Here is a 15,909-nt window from a genome sequence, read left to right as displayed (position 1 = left end):
AAACCCCAGACACACTCAGCAAGCCGGGGAGACCGGGACAGAGAAGCCCCCCACCCGGCCCCCCACCAGGCCCCGCGGGCTGAGCTGCCCGGCACGGGAAGGGAGACGACCCCAGCTCCGCGAGGCTTGCAGGCCTGACTCCTGCCTGTGTTAGAATCCTTCATTAGGCCGCATGGGTGGGCCCAGGAGTGACAGCACCTGCCCAAGACGTCCTCCAAGAGACAAGAAAGAAACAAGTCACAGAGCGGGCGCAGAGAGCCAAGAGAGGGGAGGGAGTGCTCCGCCTGCGCCCACCCGGGCCGCGTGCTGCCCCTTGTAGGAGTGAAGCGTGTGGGAGCGCTGTGGGGGTGAGCGCCTTGTAACCGCTGTCCTGTTTAGCGGCTTTTCTTCTTTGTCTCACAGTCTTTCTCTTTCTTTAAACACAGCAGAGGGGAGCGGCTGTGGCTCGAGTGGTTGAGCACCTGCTTCCCACATGGGAGGTCCCGGGTTCGGTCCCCAGTGCCCCCTGAAAACAAAAACAACAAGCAAGCAAACCAACCAACTGAGGTTGCTGATGTGGCTCCTGCAAATGGGGTCCTGGGCTCAATTTCCTGTCCCAGGACCTCAAAAAACAAAACAAAACAGGAAGTACAAACTTCAGTGTTTATAGCACATGGAGTTTCTAAAAACGTGACAGCCGGGTTACCACCCTGTTGTGATGAATTCTAGAACTTGAAAGCCAGCAGCATCTCAGCCAGAGCCTGAGCTGGAAAGGGAAGCCAAGTGGTCCCCTGAGTAATCAGCTTTTATTCTGGGTCCTTTGGGAAGAGTTCTTAGAATTATAAAAGCTTCCCCCCATGACAGGGATCCGTGATATTTTGCGCAGAGCTGAACTGAATTGATATGTCTTTGTGGAGCTTCTTCTGGTTATCTGGTTTTTAAAAATCTAAGAGAAGAAAAGATTGTGTCTTCTCAGTGAACAGGTCAGCCACAGCATCTGGGAAATGTGAATTTCAAAACCAGAAGCTGAAGTCGGAGACCCAAGAGGAATCGGACCGCCCACTGCTCCTGATGGTTCCAAGGAACCAGCCTTTTCCAAAGGGGATACTCCCAGAGGACTGGCAGAGGAAGGCAGCTTTGCAGCTTTGTTCCCAGATACAGGCGGCCTGCTTGAAGGAACACCGGCACTGCAGCGAAGGCCCTGAACGAGCACGCGCTGGCCGCCCGGGGCTGGTCGAGGGCGGCCAGCGTCACGGAGACTTTGGATCCCACACCGTCCTTAGGGCCAGAGACCTCCTGAGACTCCAGCAGGGGTGCTTCCTGTGAGCAGGCACCCCGATTCTCCAGGCAGGTGCTGCATGTGACATCGTCAAAACAGAGTCTTTACTCCCAAAGAAAGATTGGTAAAAGAAGACCACATCCTCTTGGTCCCAAAGGATGGCCACTGAAGGCACTGCTACACTATGGGTCAGGGAGAGACCGTTCTGGCCATCGGGCCTTCGAGTGGCTTAAAAGAGGTTCAGAGGGTAGCCTTGGAGAGTGTGAAGAGTCATCCAGTTTGTAACAGTAAAACCTTAGTGGGGAAGTAGATGCAGCTCAAGAGGTTGAGCGCCTGCCTCCCTGTAAGAGATCCTGGGTTTGATTCCCGGTACCTCCTAAAAACAAAACAAATGAACAAAAAAACACACCTTAATGATGAAATGAGTTGGCAAAAGATTCTGAATTAAGATCACAAAGTTGGGAAAGATTTTTGCCATAGTTAAAAAAAAAAAAAAAAGGTGAATAAATGCAAAGGAACCAAAGGAAAAAAACTTTAAAAAGAGAATATATCATTCCCACCACCACAAGAAGAAAGTCAGATTGATCAGAATTGGCTAGTGGTGAATGCTTTTTGAAAGCAAGTCAGAAAAAGTGACAGAAAATGGAAACAATAAAGGCTAAACAAGCAGAAGCTCTCAGAGAAAAGAAGAAAGAAACAAAGCTTTTATTCTGCCAAAAGAAAAACCAGTTGTGAAACCTAGGGAAGGTTTTACTGAAATTAAAGTTGATGTGGCTGCCATCCAGGAAAATGTTAATAAAGCAAAGAATAAGAAACTGGGCGCACGTACAGCTGAAGAAGTTAAGCTTGAGATGGAAGCAGACGAAAAGGGGGAGAAAAACAAGTATAACAGACGAAAAAAAAACCCTGAACTATTTTTCCTTTTATAAAGAATTTTGAGATATAAGGACATTAACTGCCTTATCTATAAGAAATAATACTCTGGTTTTACTTATCTGAGTTTCTTTAGTTTACAAAACAGCATTATTTTTAAATATGAATTATAGAATTCTCCCTGTGTTTTTTGAGAACTTTTGTGCTAAAAAGTGGTATGTATGTCTTTGTATATGTTGCACCCAATGAGTCCCAGGCAGATTTGGCCTAGAGTGATGCTTTTAGGAGAGGTCCTTCAGGTTGTTTATATCAAGATTTTGGGGCTTTGGTAACTGTTCATCACAGCCAATGTATGATGCATTGGTTAGTCCTTAAGTATAACCATGTCCCAGCATTTGGTTTTGAGGGAAAAAAGTGAAAAAAATTCAGCGCTCCCTCTCTTCCTCTCCAATGATAACGAGTAAGCATTTTGGCTTATCCTTTTTTACAATCTCGTATGTTTTATTTCAAGATTTTACAACCTATAGACAGGAAAAGCAAGACCTTTTAAATTAAATCCCTTAATTCCTATTTTATCTTGCATCTGGGAAAGAGCTAAACCAGAAAGACAGCGACTTTTAAGAAAGTGGAAGAAATGGGATCTTTAGAGTTGAGGAAGCATGTGACAAGTAATGTAAAAATGCTTTGAACTAATAATGAGGAACACTGGAATTCCTTAGAATCACCTACATGCGTAACACTCATTTTACAGGTTTGGAAACTGAGGACACAGAGGCTAGGTCACTTACCAAAGAGCTTAGCTGTGTGGCAGCCTGAAAATAGCACTCTTAGAAAAGTGGAAAGCAGAGAAGTGTGTACCCTCTAGAGTTAGGAGTTTGAACAATCCCTTCTTTTGAGTCAGGACTTACTACAATAATATAGGGGTTTTTTTTTTCTGGAATGTTTTTAAATTAGAAATATACCCAATTGCTATTGTTATTAAAAAAGGAAAAGACATTTTTTAAAAATTTGACAGATGGGAAACGGACTTGGCCCAGCGGTTAGGGCGTCCACCTACCACGTGGGAGGTCCGCGGTTCAAACCCCAGGCCTCCCTGACCCATGTGGAGCTGGCCCATGCGCAGTGCTCATGCGCGCAAGGAGTGCCCTGCCACCCAGGGGTGTCCCCGCATAGGGGAGCCCCACGCGCAAGGAGTGCGCCCCGTAAGGAGAGCTGCCCAGCGCGAAAGAAAGTGCAGCCTGCCCAGGAATGGCGCCGCCCACACTTCCCCTGCCGCTGACGACAACAGGAGCGGACAAAGAAACAAGACGCAGCAAATAGACACAGAAAACAGACAACCGGAAGGGGGGGGGTTAAATAAATAAATAAATCTTAAAAAAAAAAAAATCTGACAGAAATTGGGACTAGGGGTTTATAAATATTGAGTGGTGGTAAAAGACTCTCCTAGAAAGAATGATACCCTAGAACAGGGACTCGTAGCGTTATGTTCCGCGGACCCCTCTGCCAGCCAGCGGAACCCCGCGGCCCTTCCCAAGTCCCCACCACGCTGTGTGTTATTTAACACACAGCCGCACCAACTCGTCCCCACAGGAGGAATGTTTTCTGAGTCTCAGTTCAAGCTCATGGACCCTGGCTGAGAGCCCTGCCCTGGAACCGAGCTCCCTGCCCGCCGAACCCAAGAAGCCGACAGAGCCCCGGCGAGACGCGGGAGGGCCGTCCCTGCACCAGGCTGGCAGCGGCGGCAGCGGGCTGGCGTCCATCAGTGCCAGGACGCCGGCCCGTCGTCCTGCTGCTCCAGGACTTGTTCAACTTCAGACACTGAAGCAAGAAAACGAGGATTTATTTCCACAAGGCCTAGCAATTAAGCAAAATTATTTAGTAGACTGGATCAGGCTGAAAGATCACCCGGGATCCTTCAGACACATCGTGTGTGTTTGGGGAATGCGCATTTCTTTCTAAAGTTCTTCTGAAATAATTTCAAACTTACAGGAAAGTGGCAAAAGTAGTATGGAAGCAATGCGTGAACTCCATCATACCCCTCGCCCAGAGACTCAGATTCACCACCTGTCGGCATTTTGCCACATTTGTACCATTCTACCTACCTGTCTACCATCCATCTCGATTTTCTAAATATCTGAGAGCAGGTTGCATACATCATGCCTCTCTAAAGCTTAACACGTCCATGTACATTTCCTGAGAACACGGACACTCACTCATAGAACCACCTTAGGTACAGCTGTCAAGTTCTAAAAATTTAATTTCGATATAAAGCCTATAGCCTACCTTCCTTTTTTTTTTCAGTTGTCTCAGTAACATCCATTTGGGCATTTTCTCCTCCCTTCTTAGATCCAGTCCAGGGTCATGTGTGGCGTTTAATTGTCATTGTCTCTTTAATCTTCCTTTTTTTTTAAATTGTGGTAATATATCTACAATATAGTTTCTCATCTCAACCACTCCCAAGCATACAGTTCAGTAGGAATGAGCACAAGTCTCCACCATCTCGTGCCAAACCTTTTCCTTCACCCTCAGTAGAAATCCTGTGCCCTCTATGCATTTCCTCCCGGTTTTCCTCCCCCTGCTCCTGGTAACCTTTCCTCCCTTTCTGTGTGAATTTCTGATACGTGGAGTCATGCAAAATCGGTCCTTCTGTGTCTGGCGTATTTCATTCAGCATCACGTCTTCAGGGCTGATCCACGGGGTTGCGTGTATCAGCACTTCATTCCTTTTTATGGCAGAGCGATGTTCCGTTATATGTCTGTTCCACATATTGTTTATCCATTCATCCACTGATAGACACTTGGGTTGCTTCCGTCTTTTGGCAGTTGTGGATCATGCTGCTACAAACACTGGTGGACACATTTCTGCTTAAGTTGTTTGGGGTCCATACCTAGAAGTGGGATCGCTGGCTCATACGGTAGTTCTATGTTTTAACTTTCTGAGGACCTGCCTCGCTTTTCCAGACTGGCTACACCGTTTTACATTCAAACCCGCAAGGTGCAAGGGTTCCTGTTTCTCCACATCCTCGCCAGCACTTTTCATTTTCCATTTTCGTACTTGCCATTCTCATGGTGTGAGGTAGGGTCTCCTTGTGCTTTTAATTTGCTTTTCCCTAATGGTTAATGATGTTGAGCATGTTTTCATGTACTTATTGGCCATTCATATATCTTCTTTGAAGAAATGTCTATTACAAGTCCTTTGCCCATTTTTAAATTGAGTTGTTTGTCTTTTTGTTTTTGAGTTGTATGAGTTCTTTATCTATTCTGGATACCAAATAGATGGTTTCAGATATATGGTTTCCAAATATTTTCTCCCATTCTACAGGCTGTCTTTTCACTTTCTTGAAAATATTTCCCTATGTTTTCTTCTAAGAGTTTTATAGTTTTAGCTCTTATGTTTAGGTTACTGATCCATTTTGAGTTAATTTTTGTATATGGTGTGACGTAGGGGGTCCGCATTCACTCTTTGCATGTGGACATCCTGCTGTCCTAGCAGCAGTTATTGAAGAAATTGTTCTTTCCCCTCTGAGTAGCACCCTCATCGAAAATCAACTGGCCGTGATGTGTGGGCTCGTTTCTGAACACTCACGTCTATTCCATTGGTCTATATGTCTGTCCTTGTGCCCACATCACACCGTTCTGATTGCTATTGGTTTGTAATAAGTTTTGAATTCTTTAACTTTGTTCATCTTTTTCAAGATAGTTTTGGCAATCTGGGGTCCCTTGCCCTCCCATATGAATTTGATGATTAACTTTTCCATTTCTGCAAAGAAGGCTGTTAGAATCTTGATTGGGATTGCATTGAACCTGTAAACTTCTTTGGGTAGTGCTGTCAGCTTAATGAAATTAAGCCTTCCCATCCACGAACATGAGAAAGCTTTCTGTGTACAAGTCCCTTACATCTGCGGTGAAATGTTTTCCTAGATACTTTGTTAATTTTTAATATGAGAACAAAACCTAATAAGAATGATTGCCTTTTGCTAGACTCACCAGAGCTAAGATAACTGCATGTTATGGATAGGTGTATTTGTTGCTGCTACGTTAATGTTTTATACACATATAAATGAATGCCACTTGAAGGGTCACCTTTTCAAAGCATTATGCAGAGAAATAACATAGTACTTTCAAAAGATACTAAAGCCACATACTGCCTAATCCATGAAAGCTAACTGAAAATTGTGTATATCAAATTATTTCTTTCTTTACTCATATATCTCACTTGTAAAAATGGGTTTCATTCTGGCTTTGATTATTGTGTTTGGGCAAGAATGAAATTCTCCGAAGGACAAGGCCTCCTCACAAAAATATACTCAAAAATCCTGGTCAGTGCATAAATCCAAGTTGCCTAAATGAAGAACTCTGCTTTTCTATATTGCTACCTCCTAATTCCTGATAGTTTCATTTCATGTCAAGTGTTTTTGGAGTGGGGGGAGGGAGGGAGGAAGCCATATAGAGCCATAATAGAGGTCTGAAAAGGAAACGACATCAGATTTGTTTTTTGTTTTTTTAAGATAATTCTAGCAGAACTATAAAATACATTTTCAGTGAGATTGGAAATAGGGAGGTTAATTGGCACACAACTGCAAATTTCTACACAAGAGGTATTTAGACACTGAGATACTGGGGTATAGTTGTGGTATAGTTGAAATCATGAGAGACAAAGCAAAGAAGAGATTCTAGAGGAAGCAAGAATGCAAGAAGGTGAGGCAAGAGGAAATCAGAGGCAGGGAAAGGAGAAACTAACGAATTGCTCACCGAGTCTGTTTTCACTTTTCTAAAGGGAAAATTCAACAGTATATTCCCTCTGCCTCCTCACATGATTTTTGGGAAATAGAACATAAATGTCAATGGCTTTGTAGGTTCAAAAGTGATCCCCTGGGGAGCGGATGTGGCTTAAGCAGTTGAGCACCTGCTTCCTACATGGGAGATCCAGGGTTTGGTTCCCAGTGTCCCCTAAAAACAATAAAAAACCAAATAACCAGCAAACAAACAAACAAAAAAAAACGCAGGGGAGCTGATGTGGCTCGGTGGTTGCGCGCTGGCCTCCCACATATGAGGTCCCAGGTTCAATCAAGGTCCTGGGTTCAATCCTTGCCCCCATATCTCAAAGAAAAAAAAGCAGTGGTCCTAACACTGGTTACTAGTGCCATCTCGCTGCCCGCTGCGGCGCGGTCCGGCCCCCGGCGTGCTCGCTCGAGCCAGAAAGGGACGTAAAGTTCCACTTCCACAGGGTCCGCGAGGCGCAGGCCCGTTGCTTATTACAGCTTTTTTTAAAAGATCTGTTTTATTGATATATATTAATAAAGCATACAATTTATCCAACGTGTACAATCAATGGTATTTGGTATAAACACATAGTTGTGCATTCATCACTTGAATCATTATTAGAGCATTTTCATTATTACAATAATATAATATTAATAAAAAAAAAAAAAAAAGACAAGCACAAAAAGCTCTACCAGGTAATAATCCCCTCTCCATCTTTCTGTGCATCCCCTGCTGTACACAGCTGCTATTCTGTTTCCATCTCTCTAATTTATATTTTGTTTACATGGAGTCAAACTATATATAATACCTTTTGTCTAATTTCTTTCACTGAGTATATTTCCATTTTTTTATGCTTAATGGGAGATTATTAATATATTACTAAACTCTACTGCCCTTATTTTGCTTTTGGGGGGGGGTTGTATTTTTGCCTGATTTTAATATCTTGTAACATTAACATACATTTGTTCAGTTTCAAACAAAGTCTTATATATGCACTATTACCCATATTCATATTTCACATGAGGTTTCACTATGCTCTACAGTCCCATGTTACATTGTTCAGCTTTCCTTCTGGTAATATACATGCCCCTCGACTTTCCTGTTCAACTACTGTCATACTCGTATACTAGCACTGCTAGTTGCAAACACTGTGTTGTGCTTTCACCGTTTCTATTCCTTTCCAAAGATTTACAACCTTTTTACCAATTCTGCTCAGATTAATCCTCAACTTTCCATTCTCTAACCTCATTCTATTTTCTGATGAACTGTATTCTAGAAATTAACTCCATGAGTTTACACAATATATTTAGTTCTTAATAGTACAGTCATACAATATTTGTCCTTTTGTGTCTGGCTGGCTTCACTCAACATAATGTCCTCCAGGTTCATCCATGTTGCCATATGCTTCACAACTTCATTTCTTCTTATAGCTGCATAATATTTCATCATGTGTATACACCACAATTTGTTTATTCATTCACCAGTTGATGGACACCTGGGTTGTTTCCATCTTTTGGTAATTGTGAATAACACTGCTATGAACATAAGTGTGCAGATATCTGTTCATGTCACTGCTCTCAGTTCTTCTGGGTATGGACCTACTAATTATATTGCCAGGTCACATGGCAAATCTATATAAAAAGTCATCTTTATTGTTGAGTTGTAGCACCTCTTTATATATCATGGATACTAAAACCTTATCAGATATGTGATTTCTTAATATTTTCTCTCATTGAGTCAGTTGCCATTTCACCCTTTTGACTAAGTCTTTTAGTTGCAAAAGTGTTTAATTTTGAGGAGTCCCATTTATCTATGTTTTTTCCTTTTGTTGCTCATGCTTTTGATGTAAGGTCCAAGAAACCACCACCTACCACAAGGTCTTTAAGATGTTTCCCTGCATTATTTTCTAGTAGTTTTATGGTCCTGGCTCTTATATTTAGGTCTTTGATCCATTTTGAATTGATTCTTGTATGGAGAGTCAGATAGAGGTCCTCTTTTGTTCTTTTGGTTATGGATATACAGTTCTCCCAGCACCATTTGTTAAAAAGACTGTTTGTCCTGTTAACATGGCCTTGATAGGTTTGTCAAAAACCAGCTGGCCATAGAGGTGAGGGTCTATTTCTGTGCTCTCAAATCTGTTCTACTGATCAGTATGTCTTTTCTCTGTGCTCTTCTGACCACTGAACTTCGTGATGTGTTTCAAGGTCAGCAAGAGTCCTCCCACATCGCTCTTCTTTTTTAGGATGTTTAAGTAAGCTGTTGGAATTTTGATTGGTATTGCATTGAATCTATATTATAAATCAGCTTGGGTATATATATAATATATAACTCTTTTTAAAATGCTGTTGGATTTTTTTTCCAGGTATTTTGTTGAGAATTTTTTTGCATCTATGTTCATTAGAGAGATTGGTCTGTAATTTTCTTTTCTTGTGATATCTTTTTTTTTTTTTTTTTTTTTTTTTTTTTTTTTTTTTTTTTTTTTTTTTTTTTTTTCCTTTAGAATTATTTTATTAAATCATAAATGTACAACAGCTTCTTAACTCTACACACGCACTTAAATTTTTTTTTTTAAAGGAAAACGTTATGTCTTATTACACCATGATCCTGGCTAATAGCTTTTCAAAACTTTGAGAAAAATCTTAAAAAAGGTTTCACATGTCACCTGAAACTTACAAATTTAACATTATCAAAGAAGGAATGCTTCTACACTCTTACAAAGACCACTAGAAAGAAACAACAATTAAAAAGCTAAGAAACTGTCTCAAAGGCATTTTTTTTTTTTTTTTACAATCCTTCCTCCACAGTAAGGTAATGTTATTAAATAATCCAATCCATTCACAAAATGGCTCTCTGCATCTGCTCTGGTGTCTTCTGCCATATCACTGCATATTATGCATGACTGAGATAAGAGTTTCCTTAACATTGTTATTTCGATAACCTGAAGCTGTTCTGTTACCTCTGGGCTCTCATCCTCTCCTATTTATACAGTGAAGCCCATGGCAAATAGGAAGAAGCTCAATATCGGCTCCTCCCTCCATAACCCCCACTTCCTCCACTGCCTCCTGGACCATAGTTTCCTCCACCATATGGTCCCCCCATGTTCCTGCTACCACCAAAGTTTCCACTCTTCATTGGACCATAGTTAGAAGGTTGCTGATTATAATTTCCAAAATCATTGTAACTTCCACTTCCATAATTTCCTCCTCCATAGTTGTCATAACCACCTCCGTAGCCCCCACCCTGGTTGCCATATCCAGGTCCTCCACCACCATATCCTCCTCTTCCTCCTCCATAACCAGGGCTACCTCCAAAATTGCCACCTCCAGGTCCTCCTCCATACCCATTATAGCCATCTCCAAATCCACGACCACTTCCATATCCATCTGATCCTCCTCTAAAGTTACTTCCTGGTCCTGGTCCAAAATTTCCACCACCACCACGTGAATCTCCAAAACCAAAATTGCCTCCTCTTCCGCTTCTAGAACTTTGGACTTCCTGCATTTCTTGTCGAGACAAAGCCTTTCTTACTTCTGCATTATGACCATTGATGGTATGGTATTTCTGCAATACAATTTTATCAACAGGATCATGGTCATCAAAAGTCACAAAACCAAAGCCTCTTTTCTTTCCAGATTGCCTATCAGTAATTATCTCAATGGTATCAATTTTTCCATATTCCTCGAAGTAATCTCTAAGGTGATGTTCCTCAGTATCTTCTTTAATTCCACCAACAAACAACTTCTTCACAGTTACATGAGCCCCTGGTTTTCCAGACTCCTCTCTTGCTACAGCACGTTTCGGCTCAACCACTCTCCCATCAATTGAATGAGGTCTAGCAGCCATTGCAGCATCAACCTCAGCCATGGATGAAAAAGTTACAAAACCAAATCCTCTTGATCTCTTACTTGCAGGATCCCGCATCACCACACAGTCTGTAAGTTTTCCCCATTGCTCATAGTAGTTCCTCAAACTTTCTTCTGTTGTTTCAAAACTTAAGCCACCAATAAAGAGTTTACGGAATTGTTCCTTTTCTCTCTCCATCGCGGACTCAGTCGCTTCAGCCCGATTTCCCGCAGCCGAGCGAGATGAGAGAGATCTCCGCGGACGAACACGAGCCGGACTCGTCCTGGCGCTGTTGTGAGAACTGCCGCTGCTCAAGAAACAACGCCGCTAGGAACAGCTCCGCACGGACCCCGGCGCTGCTGCTACTCTTCTTGTGATATCTTTATCTGGCTTTGGTGTTGGGTGATGTTGGCGTCATAAAATGTGTTGGGTAATTTTCCCAGCTCTTCAGTTTTTTGGAAGAGTTTAAACAGGATTGGTATTAATTCCTCTTGAAATGCTTGGTAGAAGTCACCCGTAAAGCCATCTGGTGCTAACCACGTCCTTGACGAGCGACTTTGGGTTGCTGGAGGCCTGGCTCTGAGCGTGGCCACTGTTTGCATCCACCCTGGACCAGTGCAGCTGAGGACACTCGAAGACACTGAGCTTCCTCAGAGCCTTGAGCACTGTGGCAGGTCAGGAAAGCACAGCGTTGGGGAGCCACAAAGAGGCTCTGACACCTTTCCTGGCCCTCCCTCCTGCCCTTTCCAGGGCAGTTTGGAGGTGACTGCTCTCCTGTGTGGGTCCCTACCTTCTTCAGGCTGGGAAATTCCTCTCCAGGCAAAAGTGGGTTGAGACACCAAAAGGATAAGAAACACTTGAGGTGGGCAGCCTGGAGCAAAGTTTACCTGCTTTAAATCTGACCTTGAAACTCCTGGGAGAGGGAGAAGTTCTGTCTCCTGGGAAGTAGACAAGGCATTCAAGCTCCTATAAACAGGGTCACTCTGAAGCAACCAGAAGCACAAGCCCGGACAAGACAGAGGCCTTGTGCAGGGAGGGCCCTGCCCTCTGCGTTCGCCTTGGGTGGGCCTTCCTGATAGGAGGGCTGACCCCAGGAAAAGCTCTGTCACATCCCCAGCTAGTTACAAACCCAAGAAACTGACATCACAGGTAATAAATCTCAGAGATAGCATCTCAAAATATTAAAATGTACAGTATGCAACAGAAGCTTACAAGACAAAGAAACAGGAAATGGCCCAGCCCAAGGAAGAGGATGGAATCCAGAAAACACCAACAAAGAAGACCGGAGTGCGGTCATACTGCACAGAGATATTTTAAAAGATACTTAAGGAAAAGAAGGAAAATACAGAGAAAGAACTAAAAGAAATCAGGAAAACAAAGAATGAGCAATATGAAAATTCCAGTAAAGGGATAGAAAGAACATTTTTAAAAGAACCAAACGGAACTTCTGGAGTTAAAGGCCACAATAATGGAAATGAAAAAGCCACAGGCGGTTTCAAGAGCAGGTTGGTGCTGACAGAAGAAAGAATCAGTGAACTCAAACACAAAACCTTTGAAATGAGCCAGGCAGGAGCAGAAAGAAAAAAGGGTATAAAAAGTGAAAATAGCCTAAGAGACCCCTGAATCACCATCAGATGTTCCAATGTACTATACATTATGGGAATCCTAGAAGGAGAAGAAAGAGAAAAAGGGGCAGAAGGAGTACTTAAAGAGATAATGACAGAGAACTTCCCAGACTTAGCAGCAGATGGGAATGTGCACATCCAGGAAGCTCAGAGAAGAGCAAACAGGATTACCATGATGAAAAGCACACCCACCACATACCGATGTCAAACGCAAGGGGAAAGGAGTTCTGAAAGCTGCAAGGGAGTCTCAATTAGATTGAGTGCCGATATCTCATCAGAAAACAGAGGCGAGAAGGCAGTGGGTAGAAATACTTAAAATGCTGAAAGAAAACAACTGCCAGCCAAGAATTTTATATCCAGTGAGACTTTCTTTCAAAAATGAGGGAGAGATTAGGACATGCCCAGATAAACAAAGCTGAGAGAGTCCATCACCACTAGACCAGCCCTAGAGAGTTCTGCAGGTCAAAAGGAAAGGATCGACGCAGCACAAAGAAAGACCGACCTCCAGGGAAGATCCAGGAAGGAGGTTAAAAGGGGGAGTGTTGGGTTGTAGAGATAGTACTGGAATAAAAATTCTTTATAAATCCATCGAACTGGGAAGTGGACTTGGCCCAGTGGTTAGGGCATCCGCCTACCACATGGGAGGTCCGCAGTTCAAACCCCGGGCCTCCTTGACCCGTGTGGAGCTGGCCCGTGCGCAGTGCTGATGCGCGCAAGGAGTGCCATGCCGCGCAGGAGTGTCCCCCGCATTGGAGAGCCCCATGCACAAGGAGTGTGCCACGTAAGGAGAGCTGCCCAGTGCAAAAAAAAATGCAGCCTGCCCAAGAATGGCACTGCACATAGAGCTGACGCAGCAAGATGATACAACAAAAAGAGATACAAATTCCCATGCCGCTGACAACAGAAGCAGACAAAAGAAGAACACGCAGCAAATGGACACAGAGAACAGACAACTGGGTGGGGAGGAAGGGGAAAGAAACAAATAAAAAATAAAATCTAAAAAAAAAAAATCCATTGAACTGAGCAACAAGCAATGAACTCTGAGTTAAACCATGGACTTTAATTAATAGTACAGTTATAAAAAGGTTGTTTTCATCAGTTATAACAAATGTGTCACACCAACACAAGGCGTTAATAGTAGGGCAGTATATGTGAGTCCTGTATTTCATGCATGATTTTTCTGTAAATCCACAACTTCTCTAAGGAGAAAACAAAGAGAAATTACCAAAGGTTTCCTTTAGGCAGACTTTCATCATAAACTTAACATGAGTTAAATTCATAAAAATCAAATTTTATCCACTCTAGATATACGTATACTTCATATAAGAACAATGTAATTGCATTATTCACCTTTTGGGGCCAAAACTAATATTGCATCATAATGGAATAATAAAAGAGTATCAGCTTCTCTACAATGCAAATCAAAACCTGCCCAGTTGGTTTCTGGAAGAGGCCATCGGTAGTTCTGTCTGGGGCTAGGACAGTGCTGCTTTCATGCCTCAGGGTAGAGCAGCCACCTGAATGTCACCGCCCCGTGCCCCCAAGAATGCCCACGGCCTGCTCCGGGACCTGCAGGTGCGTCCCCTTACGTGGCCGAGGCACTTTGCAGACGATCACGTTACGGCTCTCGAGATGGGGGCGTCTCCTGGATACTCGGGTGGGCCCTGTAAGAGGGAGGGGGAGGCTCAGAGTCAGCGGCAGGAGATGGAGGGACAGAGGGATGCAGGACCATGTACAAGGACGAGGTGGGGCTGTGAGAACAGACAGACGTGGGACCACGAGCCAAGGCTGTGGCCTCGAGAAGCTGGAAAAGGCGAGGAAAGGGACGCTCCTTAGAGCCCCCAGGGCCACCTCGACTTGCGGCGACTGAGCCTGGTTTTGGACTCCAGCCTGCAGAGCTCCAGGCTGATAACCAGGGTGGTGCCAAAGCTGGTGTCACCAAGCCGGAGCAGCTGGCTGCCGCAGCTTCGCGGCGCGAGCGCCCACTAAGTGTTCTAAGGGAGAAGGGCCTGTGGGATCAGAGGAGTCCGTTCTTCAAGTCCCAGTGATCAGCGAGTACCACCTGGACCGTCTAAGCAAAACAGACCAGCAGAGGAGCACTCAGGACTGAGAGCCTGCGGGCGTGTCGGCCGTTGCCCCGTGTCGTGCTCACGCGCTCGGCTGTCCCCCATCCTCAGCACAGCCCCGCCCTCGGCGGGTGCTCGAGAGCAGCTGCCCTGCACTCGTTGCTGTGCTGGCCCTGCCCGTGGCTCTGTGGGGATAAAACACCTCCCTTCTCTCCTTTTGATTCTAGTTCTGGGCCTGATCTATTTAAAGTGAATTCTGAATTTCTGATTACTATGAATAACAGCATTTTGACTGCTCTTATTTTCTTCTTACTGTCGGTGATAAGTGTAAAAGATAGCATTAAAAACCCTCCACCACTGGTGACGGGAGCACATGACTATGAGTGTAATTGACAGCACTGAATTAATTACATATAGGAATGTGGCTAAAGGGGGAAATTTTCGTTTATAATCATACTCTCTCCAAAAGAAAAACCCCCAAAGTCCCATTTATTTCTGGGATTTCTCCCCTAGCTCAGTCACAAGCTTATCTTGATAACCTGAAACTCTTGAAATCAGTTGCGATGGTAACTGTCCCCAGTGCATCTACATGAAATAGTAAGAGAAAGACGGGGTGGGGCCAGAAAGAAGTTCTTCAATCTTAATAAATATATACTCAGAAAAGAAAGGAAGAAAATAGGAGTTGTAATTCTAGGCTCTGTTTGTGTTACTGGTCATGAGGCCTTACTTTGTATTTATAATTTATAATTTCCTTCTTCTGCTCCCTTTAATTTTTCCTTTGCTTCCCTTTGGTCTCAGCCAGCACCCAGCTTTTTGGGATGCTTCTCTGTTAGGATGACTCAGACATTAACTGAAAGCTCCGTGATCCTGCCTCTGTTGGGTTACTTAGGATCACCGGGCCGTGTTTTCCCTTTCAGAGTCACTCCACACCATTTACTTCAGAATCTGAAGACCCTGGCATCGTTGCCCAGGAGAGGGGAGTGGAAGGGGCCAAAGACGCACCAGATGCCCAATTCCTGAGACACCAGAGTCTCATCAAATGACCTTTCTGCCTAAAATCCGTCTCCCCAGCGTTTAGGGAAATTAAGGGTTTTTATGGATTCAAAAGAGGGGAGCTAGAGTTGTTACATTACAACAGCAAGTACAAACAAGGCTGGGACTAAGCTAAAATAACCTTTATAGTAGCAAATATAAACACTGTAGTCAGTGGTTACATCCGCAAGATAAAGGTTGTATAGTTTTACAGTCATTATCAAAGACCAAGGCATCTCGGTTCTAGGTCAGCTTTGGTAATTTAGGGTATTTCCTTTTGGCTATTCTACAATAGACTAGAAAGTAAAAAAGCATCTATGTAATGGTTCAGTAATCGTAATCATTTGATAATTCTTAACTCTCGAGTTCAGCTCCATCATTTTAAAAAACTTTTCTCATAGTCCAATGTATACTCAGAAAAGTATGCATATCACAGGTGTACAGTTCAA

At 43.5% G+C, this 15,909-nt stretch overlaps 2 protein-coding genes across 3 annotated transcripts in view; one reads left to right on the top strand and one right to left on the bottom strand.

Moving 5' to 3' along the window:
- The window catches only part of RSPH3 (radial spoke head 3), a 57,784-nt gene that overhangs the window by 37,426 nt on the left and 4,449 nt on the right, over positions 1 to 15,909 (top strand). The gene's annotated exons all lie outside the window — the stretch shown is intronic.
- On the bottom strand, positions 9,473 to 11,076 carry LOC101410896 (heterogeneous nuclear ribonucleoproteins A2/B1). 2 transcript variants are annotated; one of them, XM_004461153.5, is made up of 2 exons: positions 10,215 to 11,076; positions 9,473 to 10,094 (listed from the first exon to the last, which is right to left on the bottom strand). In XM_004461153.5, exons 1-2 carry the CDS (start codon positions 10,933 to 10,935, stop codon positions 9,910 to 9,912), a joined length of 906 nt encoding a protein of 301 aa, XP_004461210.1. In that variant the 5' UTR covers positions 10,936 to 11,076; the 3' UTR covers positions 9,473 to 9,909. The 2 variants fall into 2 exon arrangements, with proteins under 2 accessions (XP_004461210.1, XP_004461208.1); XM_004461151.5 differs by having other exon boundaries at positions 9,473 to 11,076.

Source organism: Dasypus novemcinctus, chromosome 28 (genome assembly GCF_030445035.2).
Source record: "Dasypus novemcinctus isolate mDasNov1 chromosome 28, mDasNov1.1.hap2, whole genome shotgun sequence".
In the NCBI taxonomy this organism is placed as follows: Eukaryota; Metazoa; Chordata; class Mammalia; order Cingulata; family Dasypodidae; genus Dasypus; species Dasypus novemcinctus.
This window is presented reverse-complemented; position numbering and strand designations above follow the sequence as displayed.